General features: G+C 55.0%; 5 protein-coding genes across 5 annotated transcripts; 2 read left to right on the plus strand and 3 right to left on the minus strand.

The window, feature by feature from the left end:
- Positions 1–3847: 3847 nt before the first annotated feature.
- C8Q71DRAFT_782783 (uncharacterized protein) lies at positions 3848–5299 on the minus strand. The gene is made up of 2 exons (XM_047924946.1): positions 4532–5299; positions 3848–4213 (listed from the first exon to the last, which is right to left on the minus strand). The coding sequence occupies exons 1-2, from the start codon at positions 5231–5233 to the stop codon at positions 4124–4126; spliced, it is 792 nt and encodes a 263-aa protein (XP_047774282.1). The 5' UTR covers positions 5234–5299; the 3' UTR covers positions 3848–4123.
- Positions 5300–7063: 1764 nt separating this feature from the next.
- C8Q71DRAFT_861855 (uncharacterized protein) lies at positions 7064–8158 on the minus strand (the record flags this gene model as incomplete). The annotated part of the gene is made up of 1 exon (XM_047927956.1): positions 7064–8158. The coding sequence occupies one exon, from the start codon at positions 8156–8158 to the stop codon at positions 7064–7066; it is 1095 nt and encodes a 364-aa protein (XP_047774283.1).
- A 1811-nt stretch (positions 8159–9969) lies between these two features.
- Positions 9970–12481, plus strand: C8Q71DRAFT_715876 (MFS general substrate transporter; the record flags this gene model as incomplete). The annotated part of the gene is made up of 17 exons (XM_047921072.1): positions 9970–10151; positions 10206–10317; positions 10369–10447; positions 10510–10582; positions 10648–10667; positions 10727–10797; positions 10864–10924; positions 10980–11007; positions 11077–11095; positions 11145–11195; positions 11251–11330; positions 11385–11462; positions 11520–11712; positions 11768–11800; positions 11856–11945; positions 12001–12107; positions 12166–12481. 17 exons carry the CDS (start codon positions 9970–9972, stop codon positions 12479–12481), a joined length of 1593 nt encoding a protein of 530 aa, XP_047774284.1.
- A 422-nt stretch (positions 12482–12903) lies between these two features.
- C8Q71DRAFT_715864 (uncharacterized protein) lies at positions 12904–14026 on the minus strand (the record flags this gene model as incomplete). The annotated part of the gene is made up of 4 exons (XM_047921071.1): positions 12904–13257; positions 13308–13490; positions 13553–13714; positions 13769–14026. 4 exons carry the CDS (start codon positions 14024–14026, stop codon positions 12904–12906), a joined length of 957 nt encoding a protein of 318 aa, XP_047774285.1.
- Positions 14027–16108: 2082 nt separating this feature from the next.
- C8Q71DRAFT_715771 (uncharacterized protein) lies at positions 16109–18778 on the plus strand (the record flags this gene model as incomplete). Its single annotated transcript, XM_047921064.1, has 4 exons — positions 16109–16234; positions 16296–16613; positions 16674–18366; positions 18417–18778. The coding sequence occupies 4 exons, from the start codon at positions 16109–16111 to the stop codon at positions 18776–18778; spliced, it is 2499 nt and encodes an 832-aa protein (XP_047774286.1).
- Positions 18779–22134: the final 3356 nt, after the last annotated feature.

The raw sequence follows: 22134 nt of genomic DNA on the forward strand, positions 1-22134 counted from the left end.
CATTCAAGTCCGTACTGTATATTAGGATGTCGTCTAGATATACAGCTACTTTTCCAGCGGCGATGAGATCGACGAAGATGGAATTCATGAGCGTTTGGAATGTCGCTGGGGAATTGGTGAGGCCGAAGAACATGACGTTCGGCTCGAACAGTCCGCGGTTGGTTACAAACGCCGCTTTCCATTCGTCACCTTCTTTGATACGGATATTGTTGTATCCCCAGCGGACATCGAACTTCGTGAAGTACTTGGCTTGGCGTAGCCGGTTGACTATGTCGGTAGCAAGCGGGAGCGGGTATCGGTTCTTGATCGTGACATCGTTTAGCTTACGATAGTCTTGAACCATCCGTAGCTTGCCGTCCTTCTTTTTGACGAAGAAGACAGGCGAAGCGATCGGTGACTTGGAAGGCACAATGTAGCCTTTCCGGAGGTTCTCTTCTAAGAACTTGTCTAGTTCCGCTTGCTCGTTTACCGGCATTGGATACACTTTCGACCGTAGCGTCTCGGGCGCGTCTGGCTTTAGGTCGATCGTGTGATCCCACGGCTTGTGCTCGGGAAGACGTTCCGAGTCTGCCTCCGAGAAGACTTTGGCGAAGTCTCGATAGTGCTCCGGCACCATCTCCTCGAAGGTCTTCTTGGACTTCTGCTGATTGGCTTGGGCTGCCAGTGTGGTTGAGTACGTTACACCTGCGCAGCACCAGAGCTCATCGGCCAAGTCATCTATAACTCCGCGCTTCTTCCATTCGCGCCGGAGTTTCCTCGTCCCGGCGATCTTCTGAAAGGGGAGATCATCGTTCTCAGATGAAACCGGCTCCTGCGGTTCCTCGTCGAACGTGACCGTACCCTCCTTCCAGTTGATGCTAGGATTCACCTCTCTTAGCCACGGAATACCCAGTATCATATCTTCCTTGTTCAGATTTGTAACTAAAAAATTGCACACCTCATCAAAGCTACCTACTTGTAATCTAAGACGAGCGTAGTGAGTGATGCTACCAGCTTTGTTCTTACTGCCATCGATGTTATACAAAACGATCGGATGTTTCATAGGAACGGTAGTTACATGATTTTCTAGTACAAAACGAGAAGAAATGAACAACCCCGTAGCGCCTGAGTCAATCATGGCAGCTACTTGCTTTTCTCGACGTTTTCCGGAGACCGATACATCAATACGTAAATGTACATCTCGAAGCTCTGATTCTGGTATAGTACAACTAGCTATGCGAATAGAACCGAAGAAACGCCAATACCTGTCCCACGACCACGACGCCGCTGCCACGGTAGCGTGTGGTCGATCTAAAAAGCCTTTTTGAGGGCTTCGATCTGCGCTGCGAGCTCAGCTTGCTGCTTGAGCATCGCGTTCACCACGTCGGTCATCTGCGAGGTGGCCGCCACTGTCTTCTCCTCGCTTGTCGACGAGGAAGTTTCCGGAGAGAAGATCTCATCCACTTCCTTGTCCGTAGAGGACGTCAAAGACGTCGCGGCTGCCGTTGCCTTCTTTGGCAACCCGAGGAACCGTCTTTGGCAGACCGGGGTCTTGTGCCCAGTTCCACCGCACCAGTCGCAGACGTCGCGCTCGTGACCACCGTCTCGCTTGACGTGATCCTTGGAGCCGCAACCGAAGCAACGACCGCCCATGACCTTGAGAAAGTCCGCCCGGGTCTTCCCGTTACCGCCTTTCGGTGCCTGCAGTGTCGCGTCGATGTCCATCGCGTTCGGATCCTTGCTGATCACGAACGGAGCCGCTGTTGTCCTGACCGGGGTACTCGTTGACGAGGTACTCGACGTTTTACCAGCCTCGCGGGCCTTCTCGGCACGGCGTTGACGCAGCCGTGTGTCGAAGTCCGCAGCGACCAACATGAGTTCATCGAGCGTCTTGGTAGAGCGCTCGGTCGTCGGGAGGAGGTCCTTGATGTCGTTGCTGAGATGCTCGTAGAAGCGATCTCGCAAGTCACCGTCCGAGTAACCAGTCCGTTCCATGACCTCACGGAAACGCGCAGCGTATTCCGGAACTGAGAGCTTGCCCTGATACAGCTCACGAAGGGCCTTCTTCGCGTCTGCTGACTCGTCCTGGGTCTCGAACCGCAGCTTGAATGCCGTGACAAAGGCATCCCAGTTCGTGAACGCAGGCTTCTCAGCCACCATTGCCTCGATGTAGGGCGTAGCCCAGACCGCAGCTTCATCTGTCAGGAATGACAGAGCCGATCGTACCCAGCGCTGATCATCACGCTGCCACAAATTACCGACGCGCGTGTTGAGCTTGCTGCCCATCTCCTGCGCATAGAGGGAGAAGGCAGCCACGAAGCGTCTGGCATCCGGGCTGGACTTGCCGGAGTAGGTACATCAGGATTTCGTGCAATTCCTCTGAGGGCCCTGTCAGGGGCTTCATTAGCGCTCAGAATGCTTCAGATCGCATCAGAGCAGCTCATCTGGCCAGCCCTCAAGATTGCGACTTTTTGTGAATTGTTATCGTCAGACAGAATCCTCAGACAGCCTCAGGTGTTCTCAGAGTAGCCAGAATACTCGTCAGTGTGTCAGATACACCAGAAAGACTTTATCACACAAATATATTTGTTGTACTCTATACGACTCATTCGTCAGTGTCTACTCTAGCTAGTATAGTACATTCGCGCAGGCTACTGTCCTGTCCATGCGCGTCGTGTTAGCGGTGTACCAGCGTAAGCTCAGACTCGCTCTTTGTGTACTTGCTGGTCGATGTGTACACTGTACAGCTCGTTGCGCTTGCGTCTCCTCGCGCTCGCGTCCGCCAGGCTCATTATCTTGCACCGTCCATCCAACTGCGAGGATGTGCGCCGCGCTCCTCGCAGTCGACAAGGCTCCGCTCATTTGACGAGTGAATACCGCTGCACCGGCGTGCATCCAATGCAAAGACGGCGGAACAGCCTGCCGCGCGACGCTCGAAGAACAAGCGCACGCGCACGCTCAACGCGAGCCACTGCCTACTCCCGCCGCCGCCGCCTCGCCGTGTTTGCATGGACAAACCTGGGTACACGCGCACCAAGAACACGAGCACGAGCTCGAGGCTGCTGCCCTTGCAGCCCAGACAGGCGCGCCGAGGCACCCGACGGAGACGTGTCGCGCAGCGAGAACGAATGACCGCAGAGACTCGCGGGTGGAGGAGCTACCAAGCGTCGGAGATGGGCTGGCTGCCCATTTGTCGTCTGCGTACTCGGTAGCATGGCTCTTTCTCGACGTGTGATCCTCTTGAGCTGTCTAGATTACGCCTAGCTTGAGCGTGCGTGTCGGCGCGTGCCGCATCGTAACTGTGTGAGGTAAGTTCGTGTTGGCCATGCCCATGCGCGGCATGTCCAGGTTTGTCCGCTGATGCTTACCGGGCTTGTGTCAACAACTCCGTGCCACTTGGGCATCATATGCCAGCGTTGTCTTCCACTGCGCTGGTCCTTTCTCGTACACACATGCACCACGGCCGTCTCTCCCATGTCCGTCTCCGTCAAGTTGTCCTGGACAGTGGGCATATGCTTGTTCAGTTTGTCTGCTGTTCAAGTGGACAAGCGAAGTGTACTCACTGAATTCGCCGGCCTGCAGCCTGCTGGCCGCCCATTCTTTCTGTCATAATCCTCCGGCACTCTGCGGCGTGTTGCTGGAGCTTCAAGTTGTTGCGGCTGTTGGGCAACGCGATCGCGGGGCGCGCGGCAGGTCGATTCAGTCGACGTCACTTGCGGACGGGCCCGCAATTTTATTCTCGAGATTGGTGGCAAGAAGGGAAGGGCGATGCGAAGGTCAGTGGTGATGAGACATGTGGTGATGTGAGGTGAGAGCGAGAGGAAGGTAGCGAGCGCGTGTGTCGTGGCTGAGGCGCTTAGCACTTCAACCGCGACCTGCGCCTCCGAGTCGTGACTCACCGCATCCACATCGTCTCACTCAGCCGCCCCAGCCGCCGTCGGACCATTCCACCCACTCTACAGCTCGACGTTCAAGCCCGACACTGCGAATAGCAAGCTGCGCCAAACACAACGGGGATGCGAGGGTGGCAGAGACGGAGGAATCGGGGCATGGCAGGGAAATTACCGCTAAGTGTTAGCACTGCAACCGTAACTCACAGGCTCCACGTCGACGTTCATCGACGTTCATCGACAACGTTCAACATTCAACATCGTGCGGTGAGTACACTCCACATGCGACGGGAAAGTGAGGGCAACACGGAAGTGGAAGATCGGGCACAGGAGCGATAGCTCAGGTGAGTGTTCTATCGGAACATACCTCTTACGCTTCGAGTCGTTCTCTAGTTGACTTGCACGCCTTGCGCATATCCCCGCCCGCTCACTGGACTGCGCTCACTCATTCGACCGCCCACTCACTCGGCTGGCCACCCATCGCTTGTCCGCCTGCACGTATGTTCGCTCGTTCTTTGTTCCCTTTCTTGCTCACCCACCCACTATGTTGCATGCTCTCGGATTGCCTGCGCCATCACCCACTTATCCATACATTCTCCCGCTGTCTGCCCGGTCATCCACTCGCTCAGCCCTTTCCTTCTCCTCTTTTTCTCCTCTTTTAGCACATCCCCTTCTCGCGGGTCACAGACGGGCTCGCGGTGCTGCGCAAGTCCCTCCGCTCCGAGGAAATGCACGCTCTGGGCACCTCGAAGACGCGCGCGCTCGTGCTCGTGCAGCGGCAGTCTCACTTGCTCCCCTGATTGGCATAGAGGCCGAGCTCGGCTGTGCCGTCTCCCTGGCTGGGCGAACAAAGGCAAGATTGACAAAGGGCGCAAGAAAGGCACAGACCCTATCAACGTCGAGATGAAGCGTGTCGCGCAAAAAGCGTGCACGCAGGAGTACGGCCGACTCATGCACAAGTTACGCTCCTTCGCCCTTCGCCGCCCACGCCCTTCCGAATCCGACCCGCCCTGCAGCGCCTCGGCCTCCACTGGCACGACCCCTCTGAGGCATAACTCTGCCGCCGCTCCTCGACCTCGGCGAGCACACGCTCGACTTCCGGCATGGGACGTTCCCCATGCTGTGTGCCTTCCGCCCAGATGTGGACCAGCACGCGAAACTTGTATGTAGACCGCCCGCTCTGTGACGCACGCCATAACCTCGACATGCCCAGGGCGGTCAGCGACTGGCACGCATGGCTCCGGACATGGGCGTGCATCAAGAGCGAGCGTGGGGAGTGTAAACGGGATGGCACAGGTGTGGATGGAGAGGGTGCACGAGATGAGGTGTGCAGTTCGACGAGACCGCGCGCAAACACGCCCCATTTGTGCGCTGTAGAGATGTAACACAATGATTGTAACTTTCAAATATATTGCCTTTTCGATCTTCTCTAGTGAGGTTTGTGCCAATTCTAGAGTAACTATTGTCTGATGTACTGCGCTATCTGGCACTGTCTGAGGTCAACTGAAATGATCTGATAACGCAGGATGCCTGAAGTGTCCTGATGCCTCTGAAGGCTGGCTCTCAGACACACATACCATCAGAGATTGCACGGTTTCCTGATGTAGCCGGGCGCTGAACCGTGCTTTTGTTGTCGGAGGGCCGACCCGAGTTATTGGCGAGAGCAGCGACCTGCGTGGTCAGCTGCCCGAGCGTTGTCTGCGTCGCCTGCAGGCCTTGGGCGAGACCTTGGATCATCTCCAAGATCTGGGCGCCGGTCATTGCGTTTGCCATGTCGTCGACGTTGACTGGCGGGGAAGGTGCTTCTGTTTGGGGAGGTGCGGGCGCTGTTTCTTGCGCCGGAGGGATATGAGTGTGAGAGGATTCAGCTGCTTCTTCGCTGAAATCCGATTCTTCTTCGAGATTTGCGTTCTCGGGGGTGCACTCCACGTATCGGGTACTGCGTTGATAGGTGTTGGTATACCTGTTCGGGCAGGGGTGGGTTTTGCACGCAAATAGTTTGCCGGCGAGGGTTACGTATGTATCCTCGTTGTCTTGGACGTCGTAAACGTGCCGAAGACCGTCGCAATCCAGGGTGTCAGAAATATTGAACAACCTGCTTCCTTTGGAGACGCCGTAGGCCTAACCCCCGTATCACGTCTCTTTGGGATTAAGGCTATCTAACACTTCTATGTGAGGGACCCCGAGGACCCTTATCCTATCACAGGATTCTTAGAGCACAAGCGTACGTACTCAACAGAAATCCGCTGGCTGCTTTATGCCTGTTACGGTATAGCCCGCAGGTTCCAGGAACCGCTTTGACAGCTCACGCAACGTAGCTAAGCTGACTGCCTTGGATACGCTCAGTCTCCTCGACCTATTGCGCCTGTCTGCCTACAGAAACACGAGTTCTGTGGCGCTAACCTTGGCTTCCGCTTGCCGCTTTTCACAGCCTCCCAAGGTCTAGAAGACCAAGACTTCCACGTAAATCTACACCCGACCTATAGCCTATGGTAGGGCCGTGTCCAGATGCAGGGCTTAGGGATGTAACCCAAGCGCTTACGTTTCCGTGTGACTATGCGCGTGCGCACGGGGTACCAACGCTAGGAGTTCTGTACTATGCTAAGGGTTTAGGCGACGACGCGGCCAACTGCGGCGTGTCAGGTAAGAAGAGGTAGGAGCTCGTCCTAATGTCGCGGAGCTAGGTCTGACGCGACTAGAAACAGAACTGGGAACAGAAACACTTGACCTCAAGGTGTTGGACCGAGGTCAACAACAGTCTAACAGCGTCGAACGCAATGCTAGCAACTCCAAGTTAGTTACATTGCACTCTACTTAGTACAATGTGAAGTGCTTACCTAGCAACTCCAAGAGGACGAGCTGGAGTGCTAGGCAGCGTACAGGACCCTATATATACTGGCTAGGTTGAGGGCAGGTCTACCTACGCTGGATCCGAGAACTGAGGTCATGTGTACGTATGAGTCAGAACGAGTCAGAACGAGTCAGGTGGCTAGGCGCTGCCGCAGGGCACATGATAAGTTACATAAGCAAGGCCACATGATGAACGAGTCACAAGACAAACTCTAGCACGTGATGTGTCACGTGGCTAGTCAGAAAGCCGTTCCAGGCGAAGTCTACCGTACAGCGTATTGTACAAGTCCATAGGAAATGAGCAAAAATAGGATAAAACAAAGTAAAAATACGGGGCCTCCGTGTCATACCATGACACCGCCCAAGAAGAGACCGTTGTCAGCACCGACGGCTGGATTGCCACCCGCGCCGACGACTGGTCGGTTCACCACAGGTGCGATACCACGCTGGTTCCATTGATGTACTGCGCGGGGGACTTGTTGGTTTCCAGCGCCGAAGAGTTGCTGGTTCCTTACCCCGCCGAGTTGCTGAAGTGGATCCATGAACTGTTGCTGGTTGTGTGTGCCCGCGAGCTGCCTGTTCGCTATCCCAAGACGAGGCTGCATCCCCATATCCCAGAACTGTTGGTTCTGTGCGCCCGCAAACGGCTGGAAGCCTGCACCCATAGTTGACCGGTCCATCATGCCCTGGAAGGATTGACCGGCGATGGGAGCGCCGAGCATCTGAGCCATTGCAGCTTCAGCAGGACCGAACAGAGCTTGCCGCTGGCCAAGCCCGAACGGTCCATCGAAGTCTAGGATGGGTTCGCCCAGTATTTTGGGGAAGATGAAGTCGTTGGCCTGCATGTTACCTGCCATCGGGTCTTCCAACCTCCAGCGTCCGCCGGGCGCAGCTTGGTGTTGAAGCATGGGATTGAGATAGACGTTGTGGCCCAGCATGCCACCCCGTCTGAAACCGGCGGGGCGGCGCCACTGCACGCGGTCGGGCACGTCGTTGTCATCTATCTCGCCCCGGTCGTTGTCGCCCATCGTGGAGTCACCATCGGCATCCGTTGACGCGTAGTTGGATCCCTTGTCGATCTCACGTTCGCCGTCAGCGTTCGTCGTGCCACCGTTGGAGCCAGCCTGGGAGCGGACGTGGCTGGAGCGCGCAAAGCCGAATCTCTTGTGCATCGCTGTAAAGGCCGAATGTTTGCGCATTGCACTGCGCGGAGTCGGCTGCTGGCGGGTCTTTTCCTTCGCATGCCGTGTCGCGGGAGCGACACCATTGACGTGCGTCATCTCTCTGACTCTCCTGCCGCGCGGCGTCCTCTCACGAAGCTGGTGTACCTTCGCGTTGGCCCGCAGCCTCCTGTTTCTAGAGACGGCACGCGTGTTGTATCTGGGGGTCGCCTCCATGGCATCAGTGGCCGTCACAGATTTAGTGGGCGATTTGGGCATTGTGTGGCGCTGCGAACAGTAAGTATGCGAGGGTAGTGTATGCGCCACAGGTACTCACAAGCTGGGATGCGTACGACTTGCGAAGTTGCGACTTGCTTGCGGTGGCTCAGGCTGTTTGGCGGATCGAGCGCGAAGTTGGATGGTGAATCCTTGCTCTCTCTACGCCGTTCCGTTGCCCCTAAATACTCGAAGGCTGATGCTGTCCTCCATCTCGCTAGGGACCAAGATGAGCTGACGTCGCCTTTGCGGCGGTACACTCGCCGCGAAGGACTCATGCACCTGGCTACCTACGAGGACACGCGTGTTCGCTTTGTTGAGTTTCCCGCTCATTCTGACCGATGTATCTTCTAAGAACGCAGGGTCGCGACGTGCTTTGTCCGTTGTCGTAGCGCGTGGCACGCGTGTTGTGGTTCGCGCCATGACTGGACAGTGGCCAATGATCGATGATCATTGGCCAACACCAAGTCACCGATGGGAAGGTCAAAGCAAACGATCGTGATTTCCCTCGATCGCATTTCGCAGGCAGTGCCAGGCACTACGTCTCTCAATTCTCGACTTGACTTCCTCTGCCTCGAGGCTGCTGGCCATGCAGATCAGAGAGCACCGATTAGCGTGTTGAGCGTCCACCGCTCAAGACCGCTCATAGCCCTTACGCGTCCAAGCCAATCGAAGTTGCGGTCCAAGGCACCACCGGTGAGGCTATACACCCACATTGTGCTTTGATAGGCTCGTGAAGCTCGAACAACCTGTTCTTCCTGAATGGCTTTGTAATCTAAAGCTTCCGACCGCGCCACTCAGCGTCAGGCCGGACCATCGCTTGTACAGTAGCGGAGAGGTGAGGGCCAGTCGATAATCCGTTACCCAACATCCAACATCCAACACTGACGCAGCTGACAGCCACTGGGGAGTTTGCTCTGCAATTCCATTCTCTGGGCGAGAGCAGGCTTGGCGACCTTGTGGCGACCCCAATATTCAACTCTCGGGCATAGATGCCGAATCCACCTGGAAACCGCAGTCCCATGGTGCAGTTGTCTCCCAGACGTGTGTTCACGAGGGAGGATGCATCAGGGCAAAGGTTCATCCCGTGGCACACTCTTCGATAGGACGTGCACTAACTTGTTTTTGTCGCTATCCGTCCCCATTAGCACTCTTAATAGAGGACCGGGAACGTCCTCATGACATGGTCAGCTTCGATCACTGTGTCGCAATGGCGCCTATATTGCCGAAACGCGCAGCAAATGCGCAGGTCTGGGATTCATTGATGATTCCCGGCGACTCATGCTCGTTGAAAACAGGTAAGTTACATGTTTGACGTGCGATGGGTTGCATGGGTTGCACGGGTGGCCACAGGGTGGTCAACTAGAATGCGTGTCTTGTATCCACTGGCAGGATCCTACGCGTACGCACGAGTGATAGGGTGGGTTTGTTATTCAACGGTATACCATTGGTATACCATCATCTGCAATCTCACTGTTGGGGTTCTTCGTGGCGCGTGCCTCGGCTACTTCACTTTGGTGGGAACGCTTGGAAACACTGAGAAGGCATGCATGCCCTTACCAGGCTTCTTCCTTCACGCTGCTCTCACCCCCATGTACACATGCGAACAAGATCTTTCTGCGAGAAGCCACTAGTCGGATTTGCGGACCCTCGCCCACGCTATCTCTGATGTATAAGGCTGCTTCACGGAGAAGGGGCGAGATCCTCCGTCGTCAGTGCGATTCCTCTCTCAACTGACGGTATCCTTCCCTTCGCTGTGATTCAACACTGGCACAGAGCTCGGCGACACCGAACGAAGGCTCGGTCTCCTAACGATGTCAGCAGCCGTACCTAGCGCTCGGCCGTCTGCCTCAAGTAGCCTAAAGGACCTGGAGAAGGATCTGGGGGGTGACAAGGTCGTCGTAATCCGCGAGCAAGAGACATCTGCTTCAGTGGGAGAAATCGATCTGTTCACTTACCATGAACGTAATGCTGGAAGGCTCGTCATTGACCCCGAGTACGTTACCTTGATTCTGCTCGCTTGTTATTGCGTAATTCGACCTCAACGTAGGGAAGCAAAGATTGAGTTCGGGGAAGATGTCGCTAAGCGACTGAAGTTGTCTGCGGATGGTACCAAGGTCCTGTGGCCTCAACCCACTGACGATCCGGAGGATCCCCAGAACGTGAGCTATCATTCTTTCTCTGTTATGACGATGGCTCACTGTTCTGCGCAGTGGTCGGACCGGCGGAAGAACTTCCAGTTATTCATCATTACACTAGCAGCTATCGTCCCGGACTTCGATTCTGGCATTGGTACGCAGAGCGATTACGAGCAATTACCTGTATTGATTAGCCCGTACCTTGACGTCTCTCAGGCATTGCGTCCATCTTTCAGTTGGCTCAGACGTACAATACCACCACAGGTGTTATCAATAACTTGACGTCGAAGTACGTGCTAGCCAGCAGACCGTACGGAAGATGACCGCGCTGATCATTCACGTGCTCTGACATAGCTGGAGCATCTTTCTGCTAGGTAGGCGGCACGCAATCCATGGACAAATATCTCCTCATCTGTTTCAATTGAATTGGAAGGCTGGGGAAGCATCTTCGCTGTCATGCTGATGCGACGGTATGGCAGGCTGCCAATCTTGTTTTGGTCGCAGGTATGTACTCTGTAGCTTTTGCCCATGCATACATTGTCTCAACAGTCCTTCTGTCGTCGACGATAGGTCCTGGCCTTGGGATTCTTGATCGGCTGCACTTTCGCTCCGAACCTCAATACATTCACAGGTTCGTCTCGTGGGAATCACTCGTTTGGAACAACGGCATTGACTTCTGCCTGCAGCGATGCGATGCCTAACCGCATTCTTCGGGTCAGTATGCTCGCGCGTTTTTTTTAGTTTGTCAACCCCTTGTATTGACGAGGAACTATGCGCCCACAGAACGTGCCCACAAGTCACAGTACGTACCTTACCTCTTTGATTCCTTGCATCGTACTGAGTTTGGAAAGGGTTTATATGTAGTCACAGATCTATATCCGTTCCATTTGCAGGCAAGAAAGGTTGGACACGAGCCTCTTTGTCGATGACTATCGTTGATGCAAATCTTACACTCAGCTGAACATCTGGACCATGGGGTTCATTATTTCTCCCTTCTTGTCGCCCTTCGCGTTCGGGTTCCTCGCAGCACGTGCTAAGTCAGTATCCTCTCGCATCCCGAATTCGTACTCCTGACGACTCTGAGCGTATAGTTGGCGCTGGACATATGGCATCGGTTCGATGTACGGCGGGCTCGTGGTCTTTATGATTACATTCTTCCTCGAGGAATCGTAAGTTTGAAAGTACCTGCTCGTTCTTCGCATGTTGACAAGAACTCGGTTGCATAGTATGTATGACCGCTCCATGCCTGATCCAAAACCAATTCCAAGGCCCAAATCCCGGTTGCTCTACCGCATCCAGAACTTGGTAGGGATCACGGGCTGGCGCATGGCCAAATATCGTGCCCGCTGGCGGACGGTTGTATGGGCGTGCGTGGATCTTGTCTGGCGCCCGCACATATTCAGTATCCTGGTCTTCGAGGTACGCATACCTTTCAGTCACGGAAATGCCTACCCAAGCTGTGACCCTATGTTAGGCCCTGATCTTTGGATTCACTACTGGTATCAACGTAGGTATCGCTATAGACGACGAGGTATGTTTTGCTGATTACATTGTTGCGATAGACGACAAATGCGGTCATCCTTGCGGAAGCACCTCCAAAAGGCTATGGATTCAGCGAGTATGCCATCGCGGGTGCTTATGGCACTCCAATTGTGAGTGTTGAACAAGCTGAGGGAACTCCGTTTACCAACTGATCTGAGCACACAGGTAGCGGTTGTCCTGGGTGAGCAAATCGGACACTACCTGAACGATTGGATCATGGAAGTATGCATCCGCCGGAACAAGGGAGTCTTCGAGGCTGAAATGCGGCTTTGGTGTGTTTCGTCGCATCTCCATCTACTGGTTCTGGTGCTCATGAGCAATGTCCTGAAGGGCGTGCTATGCGGCTGTCGTTTTGTACATTGTTGGGTTTGTCGTGCTTGGCGCATGCATGGAGCAACTCAACGTCGCCGGTCTGGTCCTCGGCTGGGGCATCGCACAGTGCGTGGTGGTCTTCAACACAGTTGCAGTCTGTGAGTGCCAATACACGGTTAGCCGCCACATGCTTACATCAGGAAAAAAGATAATTGCTATGTTGGACAATATAGTAGATGTAGAAAGCATAGGCTCATTGCGAACCCCCTACTTTATAGCAGTTTATAGATTGCCGGCTGAGATCATAGCAGTCTGTAGCGCCACTGCCAATTGACATAGGACGACATAGGACGCTGTAGACACACTAGAATGATAGCACAATAGACTGATAGGCTTATATAGAGTGATATATATGAGTATAATCAGTAGTTGAGTGTATACCAATCGTACTTGTTGCTAGTACTTGTGATTTGGACCGTTGGCAGGCAATACAAGAATATTAGATCAAATGTATTGCAAGGCTCAGCAAGCAGTGCTACGGTAACCAATGTCCCACGGTGTTCAGCAATTATGATCAAACTAGTAAAGTAAGGCAGTAGCAGTCCGTAATATGTATATGAATCCAACTATAGGGGTATTGATTAGCAGGGAGTAAGTCCATTCAGTACGAGAAGACTGCAGGCTAAGACATACGGTGGGTCAATCAATGACATGACCCGGCGACAGCAAGTGCAAACGCACCATGAAATGTCCTATCTACGTGTCGTCGTCATCGTCAGGATCACCAGCATCCAGGGACTGCTGGAGCGCGCGCGTCAAGGCATCGCGTGAGAGTGTACTGGCTGTGCGATCTGTATCCTCCGCGCCAGAGTGGAATCTGTACATCAACAATGAGCAAGACCTGATTGCATTCATTAGAAGTAGACTATACCGAGCTTCCTTGTAGAGCTTCTTGCGAAGCTTGCGGAGGAGACGGTGTGCAGCGTCAGACAAGTCGTCAAATGCTGTGAGATTCTCCTTGTGGGAGAGGTAGATCGGCTTGTACTCGTTTTCGTAGAAGCTCACGCCCGAGTGCTTCCCTGTTCCCCATTCATCGATGCAACACTGAACCTAGATATACATCAGCATCACACACAGAAGGGAAGCTTGAACAACGTTACCGCTGTGAGAACAAGTGCGATCATCCCAATGGAAATCGCCGGGCCGAAGAATTCCTTAAAAATGACACCTTCGTCGCTTCTGTTCACAAACCAGGTTGCGTTGATTGCCTTCTGAATGATCGGATGGCGGTATATGCCCTTGCGCTCTGCCTCCGCACCCTGCGGCTGATTGATAGCAGGATCCTGCGTGCCGTGAACATCACTACATGAGTACTCGTCAACATGTATTGTTGCAACATCCATACCTCATACACAAACGCTGAGTCGCTTGTGAGTGCGACCGCTTTATCACGGTTCTCGCGTATGGCTTTCTTCGCAGAAGAGCCATTGAAACTATACAAGCTCTCGACAAGTGGTCGAACTTTACTCTTGAGCTCGCCGCGGAGCTGCGATGTACGCGCAGTGATCTCAATTGTCTCATCAGCGAACGACATCGGTTTGCTGTACTATAAATCACTCACAATCTTGATCACTCTTTGATCAGCGGCGTAATTGACATCGAGCGTCTTGCAAGCCTCGCCCCAGCAGATCTGGGCCCATTCTTCTTCAAGCAAGTCGGTCGGAAATGCATCGATGGTAGACACCCGGCATCTGAACAGTGAATTAGCAATATTCAGAAGGGCCTTCACATCCGCGTCATAGTCCTTCGCGCGTGGTCCATGTTTAGATGGAGTGCTGACAAGCTGTGGGCAAGAGATATCTTGGTACGTAGGGCACATTGAGATCAGCCTCACGTGGACGTTGATACACAGAAAGATGACACATAACTTACCGCCGTTCATAGAGCTCCCTTCAGCCTCACTTCCTATGTCGTCCTCCACATCCACTGGGACTTTGCGTGGCTGCTCCTGGTGTTCCTCATCAACATCGTCATACAGGGAGATAGACCGACGTGGAAGAGGACTACTGGAACGTGGCGAAGACGGCACACGCTCGAGGGGCTCGTCATCCTGCTGACTCAAGTGTCCCTCGTCATCCTCGTCAAAGTCCCCAGCGTCATAGACAAATTGACTCAGGGCATGCTCGTTGCCGGACTGATCGTCGTCGAATTGCAGATCGTTGTCGAGACCGTTCCCGATCTTGCTTCCCTCGTTGTCGTCGTCATATTGGCTTGCTCTAGGATTGTCCGAGTCGGCATGGGGGCGACGATACCGAGATGCCATTTCTTCGTCGTCACTGTAGATTGGGACGGGGTCGGCGTTGCGGGGACGTCCTGAAGATACAAACTAATCAGTAACCCAGCATCTGATTAGTAACAGAATAACTCTTAACCATTAGAGCGGCTCTGCATGTTGGAGCTGGAGTAGACTCGGACCTGCCTTGACGCGGAAGCAACATCACCGCGAGCTGACAAACAGCTATGAGTTTCCATCACCATCGCGCCATGCACGGAAAGAACGTACCTTGTTGTCGTTCCGACTGATTTGCGGTTCCGTAGTGCTTGGAGATCGCCGGTGGTGGTGTTTCCGAGCGCCTTGGTAGTACAGGCCTCCGAGATGGTTCCGAGTGTCTTGCTCTTGGAGGCGGCGATGACTCAGAGTGCCTCGCTACAGGCCTTGGACGTGGCTGCTGCTGCTCAGAGTGCCTTGATACAGATCTTGCAGCAGGCGGCGACGGTAACTGCTCGGAGTGTTTGGAAGCCTGGGCTGCGCGTGGCGGGACCTTCGTTGTACGCTTGATAAGGTTCTTGAATGGTGCTTGGTTTGGTTTCGAGCTTGAGACATTCTGCGTAGTAAACTGCCAGCATGTGATGATTAAACGACCTTGTCAATGAGCTGAGATTGTATGGGAACACCGTACCATCGACGTCTTGCTGTTGTTACCGTGAGATGGACGAGTCTTCTTGCGTGACGTGTCACCGGATGCCCTATTATCGTCAGAGCTCTCGGCCGCAGGTCGCTTCTGTGCCTTACGACTCTGCACAGATTCTTGTGCTTCATCTATGTGATCTCGACTAGATGAAGACAAACGCTGAAGGAGGACTCGAGACAGCGTACCCAGTTGGCGCTGTTTCTCTGTTGGACGGCGTGTGCGTTTCAGAGATTCGTCTGGTGTGCTGTTTGACTGTTGCCTAGAAGACTGAGACATGGAAAGAACGATGGAAGTGATAAACGAATGTAATGGACGAACACCATGTACTGGTGATGTCCGTCAGGCTGCAAGGAAGTCAAGACGTGGCGGGACGCTCGCCTAGCTAGTCAGCAACTCGTTGATTGGGGTCCTGGTTGGGGTCCTAGTCATGTGGATGGACTCAGACCCGGATACTGGCCTGCATGCTGACAAACAAAAGTGATCGTGAACATCGGAATCGACGATTGTGCGCAAATTGAAACGTACACATCCTGTACACATCCTACGAGCCCAACACTACCCGACTCTAACTTGGCTGGCCTGTTTGATTGTCCTCGATGCCTCGCTGCGGTTACTGTAAACGTCAACTGCCTACAACGAAAGGTGTTCGAGTCCACGTCAAGAACTCACCACGTTGCCGTCGTAAATGGGAACGTCAACTCGCTCGAGTTGCCCAGGTGATTGCATCAGCTCGGAACATCGCTGCTATTGCCGTGGTCGCCGCAGCCTCATCTAGGGCAAACTCAGGGGCTGACGACCTGGAAGCCAGCTCTCACCTTGCACAAGTTGATGATGACGATCCAATGGACGGCGGCCGATCATCACGCCAGGCGTGAGTCGAGGACGTACCGGAGGATGAGGAAGATGCCCGCCGATATGTCGAGAGCTACCCAGGAGTCGTCGCGACAATCATTCGTGAAGATCACACGCTATTCGAGCAGTGGTGCGCAATGCGTGCCGAAGCTGAGGTTGACGAGTGGGCACCATTCAAGGACGAAGAAGAGTGGGAGTTGTTCCGGTGGCTGATCAAGCATGTGGGTCAAACCAAGATCGACGAGTTCCTTAAACTTTCAATTGTACGCACCATAGATCTATTTCCGTCATAGTATTCAAGTGCACTAACCAATCTCCTGACAGATACGAAGAAAATGCAGTTTGTCAGCCGACAGCAAGTACAAATTCTTTCAACAGATTGACGACCTACCTACTGGAGTCCCTTGGCACTGCGACGTGGTCTCCGTTCAAGGCGATCGTATGGGCGATGATGGGAAGTTCTTGCAGGAACAACTCGAACTGTGGCGGCGCGATCCTGTGGAATGTGTGGAGGAACTCATCGGGAACCCTACGTTCGACGGAAATATTGCTTACGGGCCAGAGAGGGTTTATACGGAGGAGGCGGCTACCATACGACGGTATGATGAGATGTGGACAGCGGATTGGTGGTGGATTACGCAGGTACGCCGGCACAATGTCATAATCACCCAACCTGCACGAGAAGACTCACTAAATTCATAGGGAAAGTTGCCAGAGGGTGCGACAATCGCACCTGTAATCCTCGCGTCCGATGCCACGAAGCTCACAAACTTCGGCGGCGATAAGAAGGCATGGCCGGTGTATCTGTCCATCGGGAACATCTCAAAATCCGTCCGACGTCAGCCTTCGCAGCGCGCAACAATCCTCGTTGGATACATACCTGTCTCGAAGCTCGACTGCTTCAACGATTCGACTCGCAGCCTTGCAGGCTATCGCCTCTTCCATCACTGCATGTCCCTCATCCTCAAGTCCCTTCGCGAGCCGGGCCTCAATGGGAAGGAGATGACTTGCGCAGACCGCGGTGTTCGGAGGGTCCATCCAATTGTTGCCGCTTATGTTGCGGATTATCCCGAACAGTGTCTTGTTTGCTGCTGCAAGGAGAACAGCTGCCCACGCTGCACTGTGCCTCCCCTACGACGTGGCGAGCAGCTTAACTGTGATCCACGTGATGTCAAGAGCACCAAAGACGCACTGCGCGACCACCAGAACGGAAATGACTCACCACGCTTCACTTCCGAGCAACTGCGGCCCGTCTACGAGCCCTTCTGGGCAGACCTCCCCCATTGCGACATCTTCTCATCTATCATGCCTGACATCTTGCATCAGCTCCACAAGGGAGTCTTCAAGGACCACTTACTGTCGTGGTGTACATCAATCGTGGGCCCGGACGAAATCGACCGCCGCTTCCGTGCAATGACCGACTTCCCAGGCCTTCGAAACTTTCGCAATGGCATCTCGCATGTTTCGCAGTGGACGGGTAAAGAACATAAGGAGATGCAGCGTATATTCGTAGCGCTGCTAGCTGGCGCGGTGCCTGCGGAGGTACTGGAGGTGGCGCGTGCGCTCGTGGATTTCATCTACTACGCGCAACTTCAGTCTCACGATGACACGTCGCTCACTCACCTGCAGTCAGCTCTCGACACGTTCCATCGCTGTAAGGACGTTTTTATCAGGCTAGGGATTCGCGAGCATTTCAACATACCGAAGATACACTCACTCCTCCACTACGTCGAGGCCATCCGATCCCGTGGTTCCTGCGACGGCTACAACACCGAACTCCCCGAGCGCTTGCATATTGAGCTGGCGAAGAACGCGTACCGTGCAAGCAACCACCGCGACTATACAGAGCAGATGGTGACGTGGCTCTCACGCCAGGAAGCGGTCGACTTACATGCTGCATACATCGCGTGGTTCCAGGGTCTCCGTACGGAAGAAACGGCGGATGAGATAGCTGAGGAATCAGACTCAGAGCCAGAAGACGAGCCAGAAGACGACGAACCTGATGAAGACGAGGTCTCTCCTCTGCTCCCAGACGGGGATCAAGAGAAAACCAGGCACACGTACGCAATCGCGAAGCACTGTCCTCTTCCCAATGTATCCCTGCGCTACCTGCTTGCCGACCATGGCGCGAGCGAGTTTCTACCCGCTTTGACCGACTTCGTCCAGACTGAGCTACCTCAGGGCACGTTACGGCCGAACCAAATGGATCGCTACGACGTTTATAAGGCCATATCAGTTACTTATCCAGGAGATCCTCATGGCGACGTACCAGAGCATACCGACCGCATCCGGGCGGTCGTGGCCAAAGCAGGGAGGGGGCGAAAGCAGGCCGTGGCTGCACACTTCGATACCGCGTTTATCATCGATCCGGATATTCCTGTCGATGGACTTGAACGTCGGAGCCCACGTTCTATCTTGGGTGAGTACAGTCACATAGAAAGGCAGTGAACGCTTACCTGATTCGGCGAGAACATACAGGAACAAGGATAGCACGCGTGCGCGTCATCTTCGATCTTCCTGCGCAATTTGGATCACACCCGCACCCGCTCGCATACGTCGAATGGTACACGCCATTGCGGCGCAAGGATCCCGGGACCGGTCTCTACCTTGTCTCCCGCTCAACACGCAACGGCAAGCCGAACGCTAGCATCGTCAGCATTGATCAGATCCGCCGCGCCGCGCACTTGGTTCCGAAATCTGGCAGAGAAATAAGCAGGGAACTCACCAAAGATAGTTCACTCGACGTCGCAACAGAATTCCGGGTGAATTCGTACATTTCAGTTGACCTTAGATCCATGACAGTTTGAACTGGTGCACTAGTAGCTAGATAATCTACTCTTCGTCTATGAATTGCATACCCGTGCTGAAATGCCATGTATGTGTTGCGACTTGCAGCACTGTTTGAGTCTGCATCTCAGACTTTATGCTACTCGAGCGACGATCGCATAAGCGCCCACGTTAAAGTACCTCCCCACCTCAGCGTGGATGATTAAGCCTCGAAAATTGAAATTTGGACAGAATAGACCTACAATGTGTGATTCGTGCAAACACGCATCTTCGGGAATTGCATTTGCTCGCACAAGTTCAATAGTTTTGCTGAGCAGCTGCGCCACCGCGACCGGCGCTTCTACTGTCGACGCGCCCAAGGCGCGTGGTTCTGTGCTTCCCTTGCCACTACCCACCATCTTCTTGTACCGTCCCTCTGCATCATACAACGCCCCCAACCTTTGCATTCTATGTCGTCGCACACCTGGCGGCACGATGGTCACCGTGGTCCGGGCCAGCCATGCAAACAGGCCGCCCAAAAACACGTCACCACCTTTCCGAGTCGTCTCGCGGCCTCTCCGCCACCCACCTACCCACTATGCCGCGAACCAAGGAAAGGAAATGCTGCGGTCACCGGTTCTAATGAGTAGGAAGACGAAGCAGGAGAGGCAAAAGGCATTAAAATCAGTGAGTAGATGACTCTTTCGACCGAGCGTACCTCGAACATGCGAGCGATGTGCTGCTCCTATCCCCCTACTCTACCTATCTTACATATCTCGCTACCAAGTGTGCATAGACGAGTTGCTCAGTGCAGACCTGCGTTGATGTTCGCGTTGGGGGTCGGCCCGGGTGGTTGCATCCGCGGTCTGCGGGCACTCTCAACTATCCACTTGGTCCGAGTAAGCACCCATCAATGACCATCCCCTATCCTGTCCCCTCGTCCCGTTCCCCAACCCCTCCTTTCGATATTCCGGGCTGATATACCTCTGAGTGGCAGACTACTTGGTATCCTCGTCCTCCTCAACATGGCGTGAACAAGGATTGCGGCTGGACAACAACACTGCGACGTTCTTCTCCAAGGGCGGTGTTCTTTTTTTGTGAGTGATAGAGTTGATAGTGTGGCCTTAACTTCTGACGCGACGACCGCAGCGCCCTCCTTACTACGGACAGGCGACGGTGGGGGAGGGGAGGGCGGGCGGGCGGCGGCGTTAGGGACGGGTGTGCGCGGTGGTCGTCGCGCGCACGACGGTGCGTGCAGGCGGCGCAAGGACGCGGCGAGGAGGGCAGCGGTCGGCGGGAGTACACATTCTCTTCGCTGTTGGGAATCCTCTTGTGCGGGCGATGCGACGCGACGATGCGGCGCCCGCGGCAGGCGCTAACGTCGGACGTGGAGTGCGGGCGACGCGAGGACATGGCGAGGCGGGCAGCGGCGGCGTGACGGGGCAGCGGCGGCGCGACGGGGCAGCAGCGGGTGCGTACTGGCGAGCGGCAGTGGGTGAGTTGGCGAGCGGCGGGTGCGTGGGGGCGACGCGACGCGGTGAGGGATGCAGTCGGCGAACGCACGCGACGGGTGGACGCGGCGGCGGGAGGCGGCGGCGGCGGGGGCGCGGGCGACACGGGCGGGCGCTCTGCTGGTCTGCACAGTGCTGGCGGGCGGCGGCGGCGGGTGCGAGTGACGGCGGGTGCGTGCTGGCGGGCGGCGGCATGGGAGGGCGGCGGTGACGAACGCGGTCGACGTGACGACGCGTCGGACGCGGGTGGGGGCGACGCGGGCGGCTGGTCTGCACACCGCACGCGCCCCTGCTCCATCCCCGTCAGCAGATCCTGCGGCTTGATCGTAGACGGTTTCGTGCGCGGCGAGAGACTTTGACTGGAACTTGGACCGGCGTGCGCGGCGGGGAGGGTTCGCGCGATGCGGACGTCGATGGGCGCGGTCTGAAGTCATGCGTGTCTTGCGAGTGGGCTGTCGTTCCGAGAGTGGTAGCAGACATGGATGCTTGGGTGTTCACTGAGCCAGGCAGGGTGAGGGTGGAGGCGAGCGAGCCGTCAAAGTCCCCGGCGGCAGCGAGCGAGTCGGCTAGAGAGTGGAGGTCGGAGGACGACATTGCACAGCGTCTAGCAGCGCATGTCAGGCGTTCCGTGGTGCGTGTCTGTGTCCGTCAGCAACCGGGTGAGCTCGTCAGACAGAGCGGCACGCTGAGACTTGGCGTATAATCTCAAGTAGTACAAGCAAGGTCCCGTAGTAGACGAGAACGGTGGTCGGAGGGCGCTGGCGGTGGAGGTGCGTGGCAGACGTGCAGAGCGTGAACGTCGGCCGCATTCAATGCCCTACCACCTGTGGGCCATTACCCCGGCCCAGCTAACGTTCCAGGCAGGCCTCGCTTGTTGAGTAGGTGTCGCGGAAGTGTGCGGCATGGCCAGATGGCCAGCATTGCACGACGCTGTAGCTGTATTGTACCTCAGTATGCGCGCACTTGACGACGCGCGTAGTAGCTAATGAAATATTACCTATGGGTGCAAGAGCACCTGCTGCGGTATACGGCGGTCGGTTGGAATCAGGGGGAGAAGAAGAGCGCACCCGCCGGACAGAATGTCTTTACTGTTACGATGGGGCACGGTGAGAGGGCGCATTGTTTGGGTGGTCCATTTATATGGCCCAAGTGCCGAGGCGCTCCACACGTGCATGCGTTAAACAAACGCGACGCGCGTTGTCCACGTGATCGTGTTTGCCGACGCGCCCGCAAAGTGTGGCCTTAACCCACCTCCTACTCTCAGCTTGAGGGTTTGGTCAATAAAAATTTGGAGATATGTTCTTTGCATATAAAACAGGCATTCTGCGTACAGAGAGATTTTCGGGAGTGCGGTCTTCCGCCAGGAGTTGAATAGCATTGCTGCAATCGCGCGCCACCGCGCCGGCGCTTGTGGTGGTGGCTAGCGTCTACTCACGTTGACTGATAGCGACGACCGCCAACTATCCTCAGCCTTCGCCGCACTGCTTTCCTCTGGTAAACTGGATCTGCGGAGCACTGCGTCGTGCGTGTTCCCCAACAGTGCGTTGACGTTGACCGCGCGGTGTGTCACGTATGTCGTTACCGTTACCGCAGACTCTCCAAACCCTAGACTAGGCAACCTCAGGCTCATCCACTCGAGGCGGTTTGCGGCTCCCTACAACACGACAACCTCATACTACATACACCCTTCTCCCCTTTTGCGTGTCAACTCTCGACTCTTGCGACTGCCCATTGGAGCTGGGCCAACAGCGTGCGAAACAACAAGTAGCCGTCGAAGCCAGACGGCGGCTACGAAATGAGCATCCCCGGAAGACGGAGGAGATACAGGGTTCCATACGAGGTATGTTTTTGGCTGCTTCAATTGTCATAAGTGGCCATTGACTATG

The sequence above is a fragment of the Rhodofomes roseus genome, assembly GCF_022264815.1.
Source record: "Rhodofomes roseus strain CIRM-BRFM 1785 chromosome Unknown C8Q71scaffold_27, whole genome shotgun sequence".
Classification (NCBI taxonomy): domain Eukaryota; kingdom Fungi; phylum Basidiomycota; class Agaricomycetes; order Polyporales; family Fomitopsidaceae; genus Rhodofomes; species Rhodofomes roseus.

Excerpts from the sequence above, each read along its gene's own strand:
- C8Q71DRAFT_782783 (XM_047924946.1), bottom strand. The coding sequence starts at position 5,233 with ATGGGGCGTGTTTGCGCGCGGTCTCGTCGAACTGCACACCTCATCTCG. Across the intron at positions 4,214-4,531 it reads ACCCGCGAGAAGGGGATGTG|CTGAGCTATCGCTCCTGTGC; the intron begins CTAAAAGAGGAG and ends TAGAACACTCAC.